The sequence below is a fragment of the Nicotiana tabacum genome, chromosome 1 (assembly GCF_000715075.1).
Source record: "Nicotiana tabacum cultivar K326 chromosome 1, ASM71507v2, whole genome shotgun sequence".
Taxonomy (NCBI): domain Eukaryota; kingdom Viridiplantae; phylum Streptophyta; class Magnoliopsida; order Solanales; family Solanaceae; genus Nicotiana; species Nicotiana tabacum.
In genome coordinates this window covers 29,464,193-29,480,945 of record NC_134080.1, presented here as the reverse complement: position 1 = coordinate 29,480,945, position 16,753 = coordinate 29,464,193, and the positions used below count along the sequence as shown (strand labels likewise).

The window sequence follows — 16,753 nt, the reverse complement described above, 5'->3', positions numbered from 1 at the left end:
GAAACCAATAGACAAGTTCACGAGGCACGACCCATGACCCTCTCAAGAGCGTTCTTACTTTGTCCACACTTACAGCATCCCCAGAAAGCTCTACTTTTCATGTCCTTAGTGTTCACATATATACTTTAAACATTTACATATATATAATATATATGAGTGTGTATCTATAAAATAAAAACAAAAACTTCCGTTTACTTTGCTTGATTAATTGTTATTGTTACGTATCAGATCAAATGATGACCTATTAAGAATTTGATTATTTCAGGTTTACATACACCGCAAAATTAATTAACATGTAGTTTCTATTATGCTCACAGTTATAACAGCTCAGCCCTCTAGTAAAATAACTCTGATATCATGTGTAATAGTTCAGTCCACTAGTGATATTATTTACTGTAAATGACCAAATATACTCTTGTATTATCAGAAAAGGTTTAAATATACTCTTCGTTATACTTTGGATCCAAATATACCCCTGCCGTAATACTATTGGTTCAAATATACCCCTCTTTTGTTAAGTATGTCCAAGGTAGACATCCAATCCTACATGGCACTGATATTTGATGAGGTGGATGCCACACGGTATGCCACATCAACGCCCCTAATCCATATATAAAAGACTAAAATTTGAAATATAACATTTTTTATGGTAGCGGTAATAGTAGCAATACTGGTTTGGGGGGAGGGGGGGAGGAAATTTTAGTGGTGGAAAAAAAATATGAGGGGTAAAATGGGTTAGGAGCGCTGAGGTGGCAAGTCATGTGGCATCCGCCTCATCAAATGTCAGTGTCACGTAGGATTGAATGTCCACTTTGGACAAACTTAACGGAAAAAGGTATATTTGAACCAATAGTATACCGACAGTTAGGGGTGTACAAAAAAACCCGATAAACCGCACTTGGACTCAAAATATTACAAGGGGTACATTTAAATCTTTTCTGATAGTACAAGGGTATATTTGGCCCTTTTTCGTATTATTTATTATGGGCCTAGACTCGAACAACTGTAAAATGTGTCACCAGATCTAAGGTTTGCTTCCTTATATACCCAACATTTCTCCCATATTTTATCGAGATAGAATTCGCCTGGAATATCACAATACCTACATGTATAAATATAATCTTTTTCTTGAAATTCTTTGTTCAATCATGGGGACCATCAAGTTATAAGAGTGGGGAGAATCAAGTAGATAGGCTGGCCATTAATTTCTATGGAATTAATGAGTGAATATTTCTGTGTGTATTGGCACTATGTTGACTTGGATGAGAACAAAGCTTAGCATAAGTAGGAGAGAATAGAGAAGTTGTTCATCTTTTTCAATGGTGCCAAAGAGAGAATAAATATATCATAATTTGAATTTGCTTTGGAAGGCTCCTCTCTTCTTTTTGACAAATGCACGATATATACTTAATGCAATGACACTATAGGTATAGGAGTATATATTATATGGTCCCTTTCGTATCTTGTCATGTTTTTCATGATAAAGAATGGGTCAGTTTGTTAACTTATTAGGGTAACTGCCAGCTTTTGAAAATCACGTGTTTGGCTTCTTCTTTTTTCCTTCTTCATTCTTATTCTTCATCATTTTGTGGTTATTTATTCTATTCTCACTAGAAGTATAATTTTGCCGTTGCGCACCAAAGTTTATTAGTGATTGGTACTTTTCAGAGGGAAATATTTGACTCTAAACAAAAAGATTGATTCAACTAGATAGATTTGACATAATTGATGAGAATGTGTCATTCAAACAAACAATTCCAATAGAATTGTTCTAGCCAAATTTGACACCTACAACAATTATGCTACAAATCCAGGAGTATGGACCAATGTTATTGGAATCAAGATTCGAACATGAAGAGCACGTTTGGAAATGAGTGATCTATACCTAAAAGGGCAACCTGGTGCATTAAGCTCCCGCTATGCGCGAAGTCCGGGGAAGGGCCAAACTATAAGGGTTTACTGTATGCAACCTTACCCTACATTTTTGCAAGACACTATTTCCACGGCTCGAACCCCTGCCCTCCTAGTTACATAGCAACAATTTCACCAGTTACACCAAGGCTCCCAGTGATCTATACCTATTAAACTCAAATCTAATGTGGAATGATTCCACTGCTCTATTTGTAAAGCATCAAATATGCAAAAGTCCTCCATATATACTTAGTTTCATTCTTGTGGTTTGCCTTATTGGCAATTGAAATCCAAAATGTCCACAAAGATTGCAAATCCAAATCTTGTAGATATCATAATATAGTACTTAGCCTTCAAAATTCACATCACAAGTGTTGGCAAACTGGCTAACATAATTAGCAACGAGCTAACAACTTATATCATGTATCCTTCTTAACTGGGGAAATAGTCATCACCGGACTGGGAATACATTACAGAGACGAGGAAATCATAAGACATCCGTGTCGAAAGAGAATATTCACATTAATTTGGCCAAAACACGCGACAGACCTGGCAAAATTGAACGCAAGGAATTGCGAACAAAGCATCACCTCCTTCCTTTTTGACAGATCAAATTAAATTTAGTCATCCTGAACTGTGTTCGTGCAGTCCCTTCTCCTCGGATTCCTCGAGCTAATCAATTGCAAGTTCTCAGCAAGCATATAAAGACAAAGAAAGCAGAGTCCAGCATAGGCAATAGTAACACCCGACGCTATCCTTCCCAGAGCTGATAACACATAAAGAGTAACCACAACCTTAAAGAACAAGCGTTTGTCATGTCCTGTAGCAGCAACCCGGAGAACAGACTCAGCAGCACCTATAGTATTAGCGAGGCAAGCAAAGACACTGTTGGCAGCGTCCTGAGAGATCTGCCACTCAAGCGGATCCACAGGAACCGAGATGTTCATCTGGCGAAAGAGAAGGCCAAGAATGGCGAGGGAACAGAGGAGTACAATGAAGACGTCTGAGACAAGAGAGACAAGACTTGAATTCCGACAGGCGCAGTGGTAGTAAACGAGGCTGCCACAAATGATGAGTATGAAGGGTTTACCCCCAACATCCGCCTTCCTGGGGTTTATTGTCCTTGCTGTAGTCTCGTCAGCATTCAATTCCATTGACGCGCCTCAACCAGAGAGATTAACCTGTGACTTTGAGTTGAGGCTGCTGGGGCACAGAACGAATTAATCCGTGACCAACAAGTTTTCCTAAAGCGAAAGGAATGTTTACTCTAAAAAAAATCTTGCTTGACGGCTTCCCCGAGCGTTTATTAGAGTTGGCCACCCATATAGACAATATGGACGATTTGTTAGAATGGTCAATCCTGGACACTTCTTTTCTGATGCTTCAAAATCCGTCGGCTGTAAGATGTATTCAAAATTCTAAATCAGTGGGCTGTAATCACAAGTGCATTCAAATTTCTATGCTTCATTAGATTTGGAAACTTCCAATTTATATGGCCAAACGTCTATGTTGCTCGAACTCTCCGAAAATATCGATGGGTGTGTGTCGGATCCTCCAAAAATAGTGTATTTTTGGAGGATCCGACACGAGGTGCGGCAGCTGTTTTGGAGAGTCCACGCAACATAGCTAAACGTTGTGGGAAAGAAACAAATTTGGGTTCAAATTTCTTGTGTTCACAACGGTTAAAGAAACCACAATGCAAACAAGGTAGAGAAAAAAATCAAACAAGAAGCATTAATCAGGTAATAGGAAAAAATGTGCCCCTATATATATGATTGAACGTTGAAACATTCGATTTTCAGCCACTCCAAAATTAGCACGCAATGATGCAATTTCAAGAACAAAATAGTTGCCACAACTTTAGAACTTATAGTATAACAACAATAACAAACCCACAGTAATCTCACAAGTGGGGTCTGGGGAGGTTAGTGTGTATGCATACCTTACCCTTACCTTACAAAGATAGATAGACTGTTTCCGGTAGACCCTCGGCTCAAGGAACAGTGAAACTAAAGCAGCAAACAATTGCAACAATAAGCAAGAACTTATAGTACAATGACTAGAAAATAAATTGATGCGGTTTGACTCATGCTTTTCTTTTTTTTTTTGGATTTTTGCCAATTGTTATTGTACTAAACTTTACAACATAGAAATGCATATATCATCCTCTCTTTCTTAACTTAAAAGTAAATGGGGGTTCACACATGAAATAAAGTTCAAACTTTCTCGGAATAGAATCTTATATTTTTGAATCCTTACAAATTGAAAAACCGCCAGATAACAAAAAGTTCGGGTTTTGCAAAAAAAAAATCTGAAGTTTGATGATCCAATTACTCGAGAGTGACAGTTTACCAGAATTCAGGGCTCTACCCTAACAGAGAGTTATATTTAGAACCTCCCGAAAGATGATTTTGCAATTAAAAAAAAAGGAATACTGCCAAGGAAATATACTTACTAATGGCGGCAGATCAGTCGCAGTAGCAAAGAAGTTCGCCGGCCGGAGAATAGAAATCGCAACGGCAGTCGAACAGGGAATTGTTGACGGGGGTAGGGATTGCGGAAGTCGATTTGCGAATCTGATAACTTTGTGCTTTTCATCAGAAATGAACAAACACTCCCTTAAGTTTTGGCTTGCTCTAAAATGGTCCTTTATATACAAACCTAAGCAGTTTTAGTCCTATAAGTTTACTAAAAATAATTATTTAAGTGGTCTCATCTATATATATATATATATATATATATATACTTATATTAAAAGCACGAATATCCTTAGCGAAATGTCGTTCGTCTTTTTACCTTTAAAAATAGATTTTATATTGGACAAAATCGTAATTCAAATTATTTTCCTAATACTTAGGATTTAGATCTACTAAAATTTTGATTATTAAATATTTTGTTATACGAAGTTGTCACGACCCGAATTTCCTATCTTCGGGAGTCGTGATGGCGCCTACTAATGGAAGCTAGGCAAGTCAAACCTTATTTACCTACTATACTTTCATATTGCTTTTGTTTAACAAACACAAGGCGACCATATAATAAAAGCGGAATTTTAAGAAATAAAGCGGAAGTCAACAATTATATAACTTAAGGCTACGTCTATTACAATTTTTAAAACCTCAATAACCCAAAATCTGGTGTCACAGTGTCACAGACTGTCTAAGAATTTCTACATACAAGGTACGAAGAAATACAACACACTGTTTCTGAACAAAAGGAAATGAAGCAGGAAATAGAGGTAGAGGGAGACGCTAGGGTCTGCGGATGTCTGCAGGTCTACCTTGGGTCTCTGGCAGCAACTCAAGCTAAGGTCCGTAAGCTCTAGTATCGGGATCTGCACATAGTACAGAGTGCAGTATCAGCACAACCGACCCCATGTGTTGGTAAGTGTCTAGCCTAACCTAGGCGAAGTAGTGACAAGGCTAGGACCAGACTACCAAATAAACATGTGCAGTTCATATATATATATACAGCGGAAAAGAAATACAGAAATAACCAGTCAATGTGGGAGGGGGAAATATGTTGTGGAGAAGATAATAGTTCCGAATAGAAAGGCATCAAGTAAGGAAAGAAATGGCATAACTAGAATATCAACAAAGAAGGAGAAATCAACAATTGCACGGCATCACCCTTCGTGTTTTTACTCTCAGTCTCACCAAGGCAGTTATATAACAAAAATGTGCACGACATCATCTTTCGTGCTTTTACTCTCGTTCTCACCAAAACAATCATATAATCAAAATGTGCACGACATCACCCTTCGTGCTTTTACTCTCTTTCCTCAACATATAATCAATAGAATCGGCACGGAATGGTACGTCGTGCGGCACGGCATCACCCTTCGTGCTTTACACTCTTTCCTTACAATAACAAACAATGCACAGCATCACCCTTCGTGCTTTAACACTCTTCCTCACCTAAACAACAATCACAAGCAAAGGGGGCAAAGGAATAAAAAAAATAGTAATAGAGATCCCGGCAAGGGAACAACAGTTAAATAATTAAATCCCGGCAAGGGAACATCAATTAAACAATTAGATCCCGACAAGGGAACAACAAATAAATCAACAATAGCCCGGCAAGGGTGTCAACATATGATCTCTTCTCTTTCTCAATTTTACTTCACAATTCACTTCACAACTCGACCCAATGCTCTAGAGGTTCGATTATCACTTATACTTTCACAACTCGAGCCAATGCTCTAAAAGTTCAATTGTTACTTATACTTTCACAATTTCGCTTATACAACTTGAGCCAACGCTCCTCAATGTTCATAGTCACAATTCTTTCCACAAACTTCATGCAACAATTAGAAATCTTCACCAAGGCATGAATAATACAACGAAATCATAAAAATCACAATATAAGACTCACGGTCATGCTCGACACCAACATATAGATACTTGTCACCATACCTATACGTCGTACTCGACAAGAAGCAAATAGCAAATAGTACACAATTCCTAATCCCTCAAGCTAAGGTTAGACCAAACACTTACCTCGATGCAACAAACACAGTTCAAGCCTCAACTACTGCTTTTACCTTTTGTTTCCACCACTAAATCGCTTGTATCTATCCACAATTTACTTAACGATATCAATAAATGCTAAATGAATAAATTCTAATGCATGAAAATAGGTTTTATAAAGATTTTCCCAAAAGTCAAAAATCGACCCTGGGCCCGCTTGGTCCAAACCCAAAATTCGTACCAAAACCCGATTACCCATTTACCTACGAACTCAAATATATAATTTATTTTGAAATCGGACCTCAAATCAAGGTCCAAATCCCTAATTTTTAAAAAAACTAGGTTCTACCCAAAACACCCAATTTCCCCCATGAAAATCATTGATTTGAAGTTGAAATCATGTTAAAAGATGTTAATGATTGAAGAAAACTAGTTAAAAACGACTTATAATTGATTTGGAGAAGAAAGGTTGTTTGAAAAATCGCCTCTTATGTTTTAGGGTTTTGAAAAGTGAAAACTAACTGAAAAGTCCGTTTAAATATACTCCTCTCACACCCTCTCCGTGGACCACATAAAAAAACTGCGACATCGGAGCTCCACCGCGGACCCGCATGAAATCGAGCACGGCCGCGAAGGCTTGGCCTTGCTCACTGTGGACCGCACGAATCCCACCACGGCCGCAAAGTCCCCACCGCGGCCGCGAAGTTTCCACCGCGGACCGCAAGACATAGCTTCAGAGACCTGCAACTTCTCTGAATCTACAACTTTTCCCTAAGTTCAAAACTTGCCGAAACACATTCGAAACACACTCGAGCCCTCGGGGCTCCTCACCGAACACACGTACTAACTCAACAATATCATACAAACTTATCTGTGCGATCAAATCACCAAAATAACCTTAATAACAATGAATCAAACCTCAAAATCAAGAACTTTTTCTCAAACTTCATCAAGTATCAAATTTAGCAATTTAGGTCCGAATAACGTCAAATGACGTTTGTTTTCAACCAAACTTTATAGAAATGACTTAAACCATATATAAAACCTGTACCGGGCGCCAGAACCAAAATACGGCCCGATACCATCGCTTTCTAATGAGACTTCATTTCAAATTTCCTTAAAAAATTTCAGAAAACAATTTCCTTTAAAAATTTATTTCTCGGGCTCGGGACCTCGAAATTCGATTCTGGGCATACGCCCAAGTCCCATATTTTCCTACGGTCCCGGAATCACGGATCTGGGTCCGTCTACCCAAAATATTGACCGAAGTCAAATTTATTCATTTTACAATCAAAACTTATTATTTTTCACAAAAATTCATATTTAAGCTTTCCGGCTAAGTACCCGGACTGCGTACACAAATCGAGGTGACTTTAAATGAAGTTTTCAAGGCCCCGGAGACACAGAATTCAATTAAAAAAAAGTGATTGACCCATCAGAAGTGATATAGCTTTCCTTATTTGAATTAAGTAAACGGTCCTAATATTTAAAACTTTACAATCAACTAAGATTTAACTTATATATAAATTATATACTACAATATTTAGACACTGCTTATAATAAACTTTAACTTCAACTAAAAAAACATCCACATCGAATTTATGTAAATTAGCTAGCGATGGACCAAATTCGATTAATATTTTAATCCACAATGGTAAAATAGAAAGAATATCACGTATGTATTATGTATTCTAATTACTATATATGAGATGGTTTCTAGAAGTCCTTACATAATTTGTCTAGAATAACATCTATTCCTCTAATAAAATAGTTATTTTTCCAAGTTGATTCTTATTAGAGTTCCGTAACTTTTTACGGTTAATTGGACTAATATTTATAATTTAGTATAGTTAAAATAAGATATTTTGTGAAATAAAATAATTTGACCTATTGAAAAGTATCAATATCTAGGAATCTAAAATCAAATTGAGATTTTAATTATTTTATACAAATCATTTTCTTATATTTGAACAATTTAATATTAGTGTAATTCCTTTCGTATTACCTTTACATTATATATTTGGACTACAATATATTTTCATATAATATTTGAACTACTTTTCTTTTCTTTTCTTTTCTTTTTTAACTACTTTTCTATTAAAACGTCAATTTTTATTCATCAATTTTTTTGTATAATATTTAAATACTACGCTCGATAATTTCAACCAGTAACAAAAAAAATTGTGAATATAAAAGAGAGAAAGAATTTGACAGTCAAAATAACATTTAAAACATTGGATGAGTTAATATTAACATTTTGAATCAATAAAAGTAAACAACTTCCTCTAATAATGTTGAAACAAATAACTAAATCTATATTCCAAAAGCAATAGCTTTTGTTACCGAATTAACCATTAGGGATTATCATCCATCATTTTAAGAACTTATGTTTCTTTTCTTTTTTAAATTTTTTTTAGCTTATAACTCATATACGTTTAATAATATTTATATAATTTAAAAAAATTAAATACTCATTAATATTGGGTACACGCGCAAAACGCGTACCATAAGAGTAGTATTATTAAACCACACTTTGACGTAATTGGACTATAAGAAGCGTGTGGCCGTTTAAATTGAAGAAATCCAACGGGGCAAACTTCTTCGAATTTATTTCCTCCAATTCGTGCATTGAGAAAATTCTTATTCAAGCCATATATCATTCACTTCAATCGTGTATCAATTGTATGAAAGTGAATAATCAACATTTATATCTCTTTTTAATCTCCAATTACCGTTGAATCTTTTAGTTAGGGATTTTTCTTAAGGTACAAATTTGAAAAAAAAATCGGGCGAAACCTGTTCATGTAATTTTTTTCCATTTAAATAATTCACATGCTTCTCACAAACCAATTTCGTAAAAAAATTTATTGTCATAGGTTAATAAAATAAAGATCAAAAGTGCTCAATTTTCGTAAAATATCAAGGACTAAAAAGGAACTAACTTTGAACTTAAAAAGGAAATAATTTGAACAAAATCCCAAACACATTAGGGACTAATTTTGCCATTCTCTATGTTTTTTTTTCATTGTCTATCCATATAGGAAGCATGTTGTTTAACTCTAATGACGAAAGTCATTATGGCTTACCATTATCCATTTTTGACAAGAATAGGCATAGCATAATTAGGGGTATATATAAGTCGGGTTGGTTCAGATTTTACAATTACCAAACCAAACCAATTGTGTCGGGTTATTAAATCTAAAGATCAAACCAAACCAATAAAACTTGGGTTTTCAATCTCGGTTTTTCTCGAGTTTTCTCGGGTTTTCGGTTTTTTTTTTCCCGGTAAAATCTTCGTAGAACAAAACATATAATGGATGCTCAAAATATTTCTTTAATCCTAGTAAGATACAAGTATATAAAGTATTTTCCAAGAAAATAATACAAAATATGAGATGTGTCATGACATTATTATCCTAAAATTCAACAATAAAGACAATAAAATTATGTAATATAAATATTGCTAATTAAAAAGCCATAATAAAAATAAATATAATCTAAAAGTACTAAGTCATGCTAAAATAAATAGACTAAGAAGGGAGTATTAATTACCTGACTAAACGCTAGCTAAAGAAAAATAAAAATAGGTTATGCATTTTTATCTAAATTATTGCAAAACAAAAACTAAATATTCAATAAATTCTCGTTCGTAATATTGAATTGAATTTCTTTTGTTAGCATTAGTATTGATTTGATTTTGTTTGAACTTTTGTTAGCATTATTTAATTTATTAATATTAATGGCTATAAAACTTATTGGAGCATTCAAAAATTCTAAGTTCAAACTTGAAATAATACCTTAAAAGATAAAATTATGAAATTTTTTAAGAATATTTATAAATTACATCACAATAAGTATATTTATATATTAAATGTATCTAAAATTTCTATATATGTAATGTTGGGTTGGTTTGGTTTCGGTTTGACTTTCTTTAGTTAAAACCAAACCAAACCAATTATGGTCGGATTCTTTTTTCCAACACCAAACCAAATCAAACCAAACCATAATCGGATTTTTTTTCTCGATTTGACTCGGATTATCGAGTTGGTACGATTTGTCTGTTTCCTTTGTACGCCCCTGAGCATAATACATACTAGTATTTCCTATAACGACTCAAGAGGCACTGGCCTTATTTCCCTGGCTATATAAACCAAGTGTTAAGTTAATATGCTTCTACGTAAACAACGGGTACAAATAAATATTTTACCTGGCCTAATTACCCAACTTATTAATTTGAAAATGTTTGATCTTGTAAACGTGGTCATTGATATGAGAAACAATTTACTCGCAATCATGGCACCATTTTTCCCCTTTTACCACTATGAATTCTTTTTTCCCCTTTTACGCAAGTCAGCACAGTACTTTTTGCTTTACATAAATTAACTTCATTTCGTTTGCACCGTCAAATCAGCACTTTCATTTTTCCTTTAGACTCGTCTGGAAAAATATAAACTACGATGGAAATAATTACTACGTGGGTTCAAGAGAATAAAGGACCACATGAATATATATTTCTAAGACAGTTAAAAATCAAGATGAAAGTCAGAAATTAAAGTTTAGTAATATGAAAAGAAATATTACTGCTCATATATATATAATTAACATGGTTCTTGTAAAATTTTCTCTTAAATTATAGTGGTTGTCTTCGGCTCAATGGTCTCAAAACCAATAAAAAGAACAAAAGAAAAAGGCAGGGATATGCTTTTCTAGATATAGTACTACACTATCGAAAACTATAAAAGTTGTAAGTTTTCCCAGGCTGGATTACTACTGTTTTAGGTCTGCATGAGAGTGACTGAATGATTCGCTCATCCCTTGAAAGTAATGCTCTTTCTTGTTTTTCCTGTTTGGAATCAGAAGATATTTCTCAAATTTTTAATTTTGTTTTTTCTCTTTATGTGTGTGTGTGTGTGAGATTTTAATATTTTATCTATTATCGTTTCCTCCTATGGGAAACGAGAAGCATTAATAACGTTCACGCAGAGCATCCATAAACTTCACGTACAAAATAATGCTCTCACTGTCTACTGACTTCCTTACTACTATAGTGTTGGAAACAACAAGGAGCTTTTACTTTTTCTTTTTCCTTTTTAATTAAAAGAAGTTTTGTTTTTCTGTAAAATTAAAGGATGAGTTCTTGCAGTTTTCATTTTCCTGAGTCAAATCAACTCTCAATCAAACTAGCTAGAAATTTAAAAGATCTTTACATAAATAGCTGGTCGCCCAAGCAGAGGTGGAGCTAGCCTTGCGATTGCGGTTTAGCCGAATCCACTAATTTTGGTCCAAATCATTTTATTTGTTTAAAGAAATCCATTAAATTTATTTAAATCTTCTAAAACTAAAAAGAGTCGACGGACTCTTCTATTCTACTCTCCCGGGAATCTAAAGTTATGCGGGCGACCCGCGCAGTTAGTTCCCTTTATTCCCGGAGGAGGCCTCTCTTTCAGATCGCGAATGTGGTTTTGGAAGGACTAAAATTTAGGATTAAACTTCAAATCTTGGGTATGCTTTTTCACCTGTGTACATAGATATATTATACATTAATGATCATATACATATTATATATTTGTCGATAATTTTTTGTTTAAGCAACTGAGTGGAAGATTATTTGGGTTATTCTTCACATTTTTGTAATTAATGCTTAACTTATTTTTCTTTTTAAAAGAGGAAAGAACAAGAAAAATAATGGTACTTGAACACATTATAGGAAAACCAACTCCTCTCTCTTTCTCTCTTTGTGTCCAGACAGTGGTGTTGTTTTTAGTGTAAGCTGTAAAAAATTGGAATCAATGAAAGAGCATATATATCTTCCTTCAATGAGTTTAATTTCCTCTTTTCACTTTTTTCGAATTCTTTCCTTTGATTCTTTTCTTCTTTTTATGGTGGTCATGTTGAGGACCCCGTTGGCTTGTTTGGAACCTCTATATATCGCTATGCCTCTGTCGTTATCAATTAGGCCAATTTACACTAAACTTTGTTTGATGATCTTGAATCCATGACTTGGAAAAAGGTTAAAGATGAAAACAAACTAGTCACTTTTGATCGTGTAGTAAGGGCAAAATATCACAATCATCAGTCGACCGAAAGTAATTGCATTCGCTAGCTAAAATGTGTATAAAATATGTATATTTTTTTTGCATAATACACATATATAAAAAAATATTTATATATATATTATTGACTATTATTTTTAGAAGCAGCTAAAAATATATACATTTCTCCATAATAATTTAACACGAAGAGATTTAAAAAATAAATACCAAATCATAATGTGTTTTGATCCACACTCCAAGAATGGTTTCACTTGACAATTTTGACGTTATCAATAGCTCGAATGAGATTGCAACGTGATGAATCACTCAACGGCTTTATCGGGCAGATTTATAGCCTCCATGTTAGATGTACCGCGCATATATTCAAATTGATTTTTCTTCAATATTAAGTGTATTTAAGTCTATGCTCTGTTATTCTTTGTACCAATTTTAGCGCATGACTCATAAGTTTAATGTAACGATAGTCACATAACTTTGAAGGTCACTTTTGTTCATATAAAGTGGAATTAGGGTACTTTTTCTCCACTTGTCGAGTATCCTAACATTTTTCAGTATAACACTGAATAGTTTGGTAAGTTATTCTACTCCAACTCTCTAAACAAGGGCGGAGCCGCAATACATGTTATGCATTCCGTTGAACCCAGTAATTTGGTCCAACGTCTATATTTGTTTTAAGAAATTCATTGAACATGTACAATTTCTTAATTTAGAACCCAATAACTTAAAAGAACTTTCGAACCCAGTAATTTCAAATTCTGACTTCGCCTCTATCTGTAGGACAATTCCAAATTGCTATAAGAATACTATCTGAACTACAAACTTTTCTAGTCCTCATATTTTCAATGGAATTATTTACCTTATAACAACAATAACACATATTTGAATATCTTGAATCACACTTACTTATTGTGGTTCGAGTTGAACAATTGACCAAAATAACCTCTTTATCTCTTCTTGATCTCATTATCTCCTATCAACACTCGTTAATGATCTTATTTCTCTTCTTTCCTTCTCATATTCCTAGCTTTTGGTACAAGCCTTATAGAATTTCCCCTCAAACTTTATTACTCCGTTTCAATTTATGTGAACCTATTTCTTTTTTGGTTCATGCCAAAAAGAATGATCTCTTTCCTTATTTGGAAATAATTTACCTTTATGCAATAATTTATAGCCACACAAAATATATGTGTCTCATTTTACACCACAAGTTCGAAAGTATTCTCTCTTTTTTAAATTAAAACGGATGAAATATTAACAGTCTTGTTAACCTTCTTGTCAGCTCTCTTTTACTCCCTATGTTTAATATGATTTTTCAGTCTGATTTCGACACCCCCAATGGCCTATACTAGAGAATTGCACTTGGCACCGACACATAAAGGGAAGCTCTCTTGGGGTTTACTAATAAGTGCACTAAGGGGTGGTCGTGAAGGAAATGAGTTATCACATGATTAATTATTTCAGAATTAGTTTTTCATCTTTTTATGAGGTAAAAAAATATTATAATTTCAAAATAATTAATCCCTAAATTAATTATACCATAATTTTCTACCAACCAAATATAGAATAAACTCTTCTTAAATTTAATTACGATATTAGTTATTCATTATCCCCGTACCATACGAGCCCTAATTATTTTTCATTCAAAGGAGGTTGCAAGACCTTTGACCACACATAGGGAGTGCGGGAGATCAAATCTAAAAAACAATCTCCTTGTTTCTCTCTTACGCTTAGAGTAGAGGAATTTCAGTCAAAAGAAAATTAATGTGGATTTTCGAACCTTATTTACATCTTTAATTGCTCACAGAATATCATCAAACGAGACATCTTCTTTTCCCCCTATAGTGAAAGAAATAATATAATATACTCTATACTTATTTTGTTCTTTTTTCTTTTGTGGGCTTGGACAGGGGGAGCTCAGTGTATATATTAGATGATGAATTCCCTTTACTTCTTTGAATATTTATTTTATTTATTTGTTTTGAATTCACACGGGGAAAATTCTATTTTCGTAGGCATGGGAAGACAACAAATATATGGGATGAGATTAGAAAGATATGGGTGGCGGTTGTGTCGATTCAAACTCCGTCTTCAAAAATTCAAACAAACTAAACCAACACATATGATTTTGAAGAATTAACCTAAACGACCGTCAATCTTAAGTATATAATTTTGTTTTCTTTGTATTTACGAGTAACAATTAAATTTGATTTGTGATTTTAAAGATATGTAATTTAGTTCAATATCAATTAATAATCAAGAAATATGAAGCATAGATGAAGGACATAAGTGAATCAAACCAACGTTACTCAGCAGTGATGACCTCGAGCTTAGTGACCTCGAGATGAACTAAGAGCAATATAATAAGAACAATAAATGTAAAGGACAATGCTGATGAATATAGTAAGAGAAAAAAGCAGGATAGTATATTCTTTTGTCAATGATTAGATGATGTTACAAAATGATTGGGGTCCCCTTTATATAATAGGGGACCCTAAATAAGGTATATTTCTATTTAAGTAAGGAATATTTTTGATACAAAAGTCTAACCGCCTAGTACGGAATCGTACAATCCTATTCCAGGATTTGCGCCATGATCTTGGGGACGTGGCAGGAATCTAGCTCATTCTGTTACAAATCCATAATGATACTATTTCGTGGTCAAGCATACTCGGCTTCAGTATTCCTCGTACTCCTATCTCCGGGCGTTGCATTCAGTCTCCGTGCTCGAGTCTGGTCCATCGGGCTCGAACTCGACCTCGCACTCGAGCCTATAAATCAGAGGCATATGATTTTGACCGTATATAAATTTATATATGTCGATTAAAAAAAGTAAACAATGAATTCGGTCTACTATTTATATAAATATCCTGTGGTATGATCTTCTTCTTACCATTCCCATAGATCTCTTTGCACCTCAACCAATTGCATTATTAAGAATGGGCTACCAAAGTCATCCCTTAGTACTGCTACCCACCACCCTACTCTTCTAACAATACAAATTCAAAATTATTGTCAGTGTTTTTTTACTTTTCTTTGCTTCCACGTTGGTTTGCCATATTGAGTCTAATTCTTGACACCATAACTTCTCCTTTGGGTGCCATCATTATTTATGCCACCTTCCTTTGGCACATATTCCCATTTCCATTTACTTCTAATCACCTAACTTTAAAGTAAACAATTATCAAATGCTTAAAAGCGTATGACACAATGTATATATACGTATGCTTAGCTTTATTAGAAATCTTTCACAATCTTTTTCTTCATTTTTGTTCGGTATTAATTAAATGGTTGATTGGCTTTATTGGCTGATCTAAAGGGTAATTCAAATCAATCCATGCCCCAACTTCCCATCACATGTCGATCTGCTTTCCTTTGTCATCTTTTGAATTATATTTTTCTCTCTTTTTCGTTTGGTTTTGGTCAAATGATGCCTTCGGCAGGTCACATGTCTTCAGTGCGAGGATTCTTCCATTTATAGCATGATATTATTATGTCGTGCCTGCTCAGGTTGTATTACATATAGGGATGGCAAACAAACGAGTCGGTCAAATATGGTCAGGTCAAAATGGGTAATAGAAAAGATGAATAAGTTAACTGATCCGGTCTATATTTAATATGGATAGAAAATGGGTTAACTGACGGATAATATGGATATATGACTTCATGAATATGATCACTTTTTGGAGAATCACTCTTGGGAAACCCCCAATTTTAGTCTTTGCAAATATAAAAGTTAAACTCATTGGTTATTTTAATTATCTAATTTTAAGTGGATAATATGAATCCTATCCATGTTTGATTTGTTTTTAAAAAGTTCATTATCTAACTAATTAGATCTAGATTTAAAGCTATTAGAAATGGAGAAATGAACTGAAGATGAGCAGAGGAGAAAGAAAGCAACTACTTCTCATAGCCACAGTGATAACTGACATAACCAACAAATGGAAAAGCATTATACATTTTATATTAACAGCCTAAGTAACTAACCTCTAACTACCCAGCTAACTTAACTTATCTAGCTGTGTGCATTTGTCAATATTTCTAACAATTCAACACCCCTCCTCAAGCTTATGGTTAAAATTTATCCTTCAACCTCCACTTGGACATCAAGTACTCGTGCTGCACTCTTTCCAAACTTTTAGTTAAGAGATCAGCATGTTGCTCTTTAGTAGGTACATACTGTGTTTTGACCAAACTTTGTACTATTTTTTCTCGAACAAAATGACAGTTAATATCAATATGTTTAGTTCTTTCATGGAAGATAGGATTGACTGCAATTTAAATTGCACCCTTGCTATCATAATTAAGGATAACTGGCAG

The 16,753-nt window shown here is 34.2% G+C and overlaps 1 protein-coding gene across 3 annotated transcripts; it reads right to left on the bottom strand.

Moving 5' to 3' along the window:
- Positions 1–1,737: 1,737 nt before the first annotated feature.
- Positions 1,738–4,527, bottom strand: LOC107802198 (reticulon-like protein B23). Of its 3 annotated transcripts, none has more exons than XM_075249320.1 (3): positions 4,367–4,515; positions 3,854–3,920; positions 1,738–3,308 (listed from the first exon to the last, which is right to left on the bottom strand). In XM_075249320.1, the coding sequence occupies exon 3, from the start codon at positions 3,063–3,065 to the stop codon at positions 2,532–2,534; it is 534 nt and encodes a 177-aa protein (XP_075105421.1). In that variant the 5' UTR covers positions 3,066–3,308; positions 3,854–3,920; positions 4,367–4,515; the 3' UTR covers positions 1,738–2,531. The 3 variants fall into 3 exon arrangements, with proteins under 3 accessions (XP_075105421.1, XP_016481142.1, XP_016481141.1); XM_016625656.2 differs by having other exon boundaries at positions 3,865–3,920; XM_016625655.2 differs by lacking the exon at positions 3,854–3,920 and having other exon boundaries at positions 4,367–4,527.
- Positions 4,528–16,753: the final 12,226 nt, after the last annotated feature.

Coding starts and splice junctions, on each gene's coding strand:
- LOC107802198 (XM_016625655.2), bottom strand. CDS start 3,065: ATGGAATTGAATGCTGACGAGACTACAGCAAGGACAATAAACCCCAGG.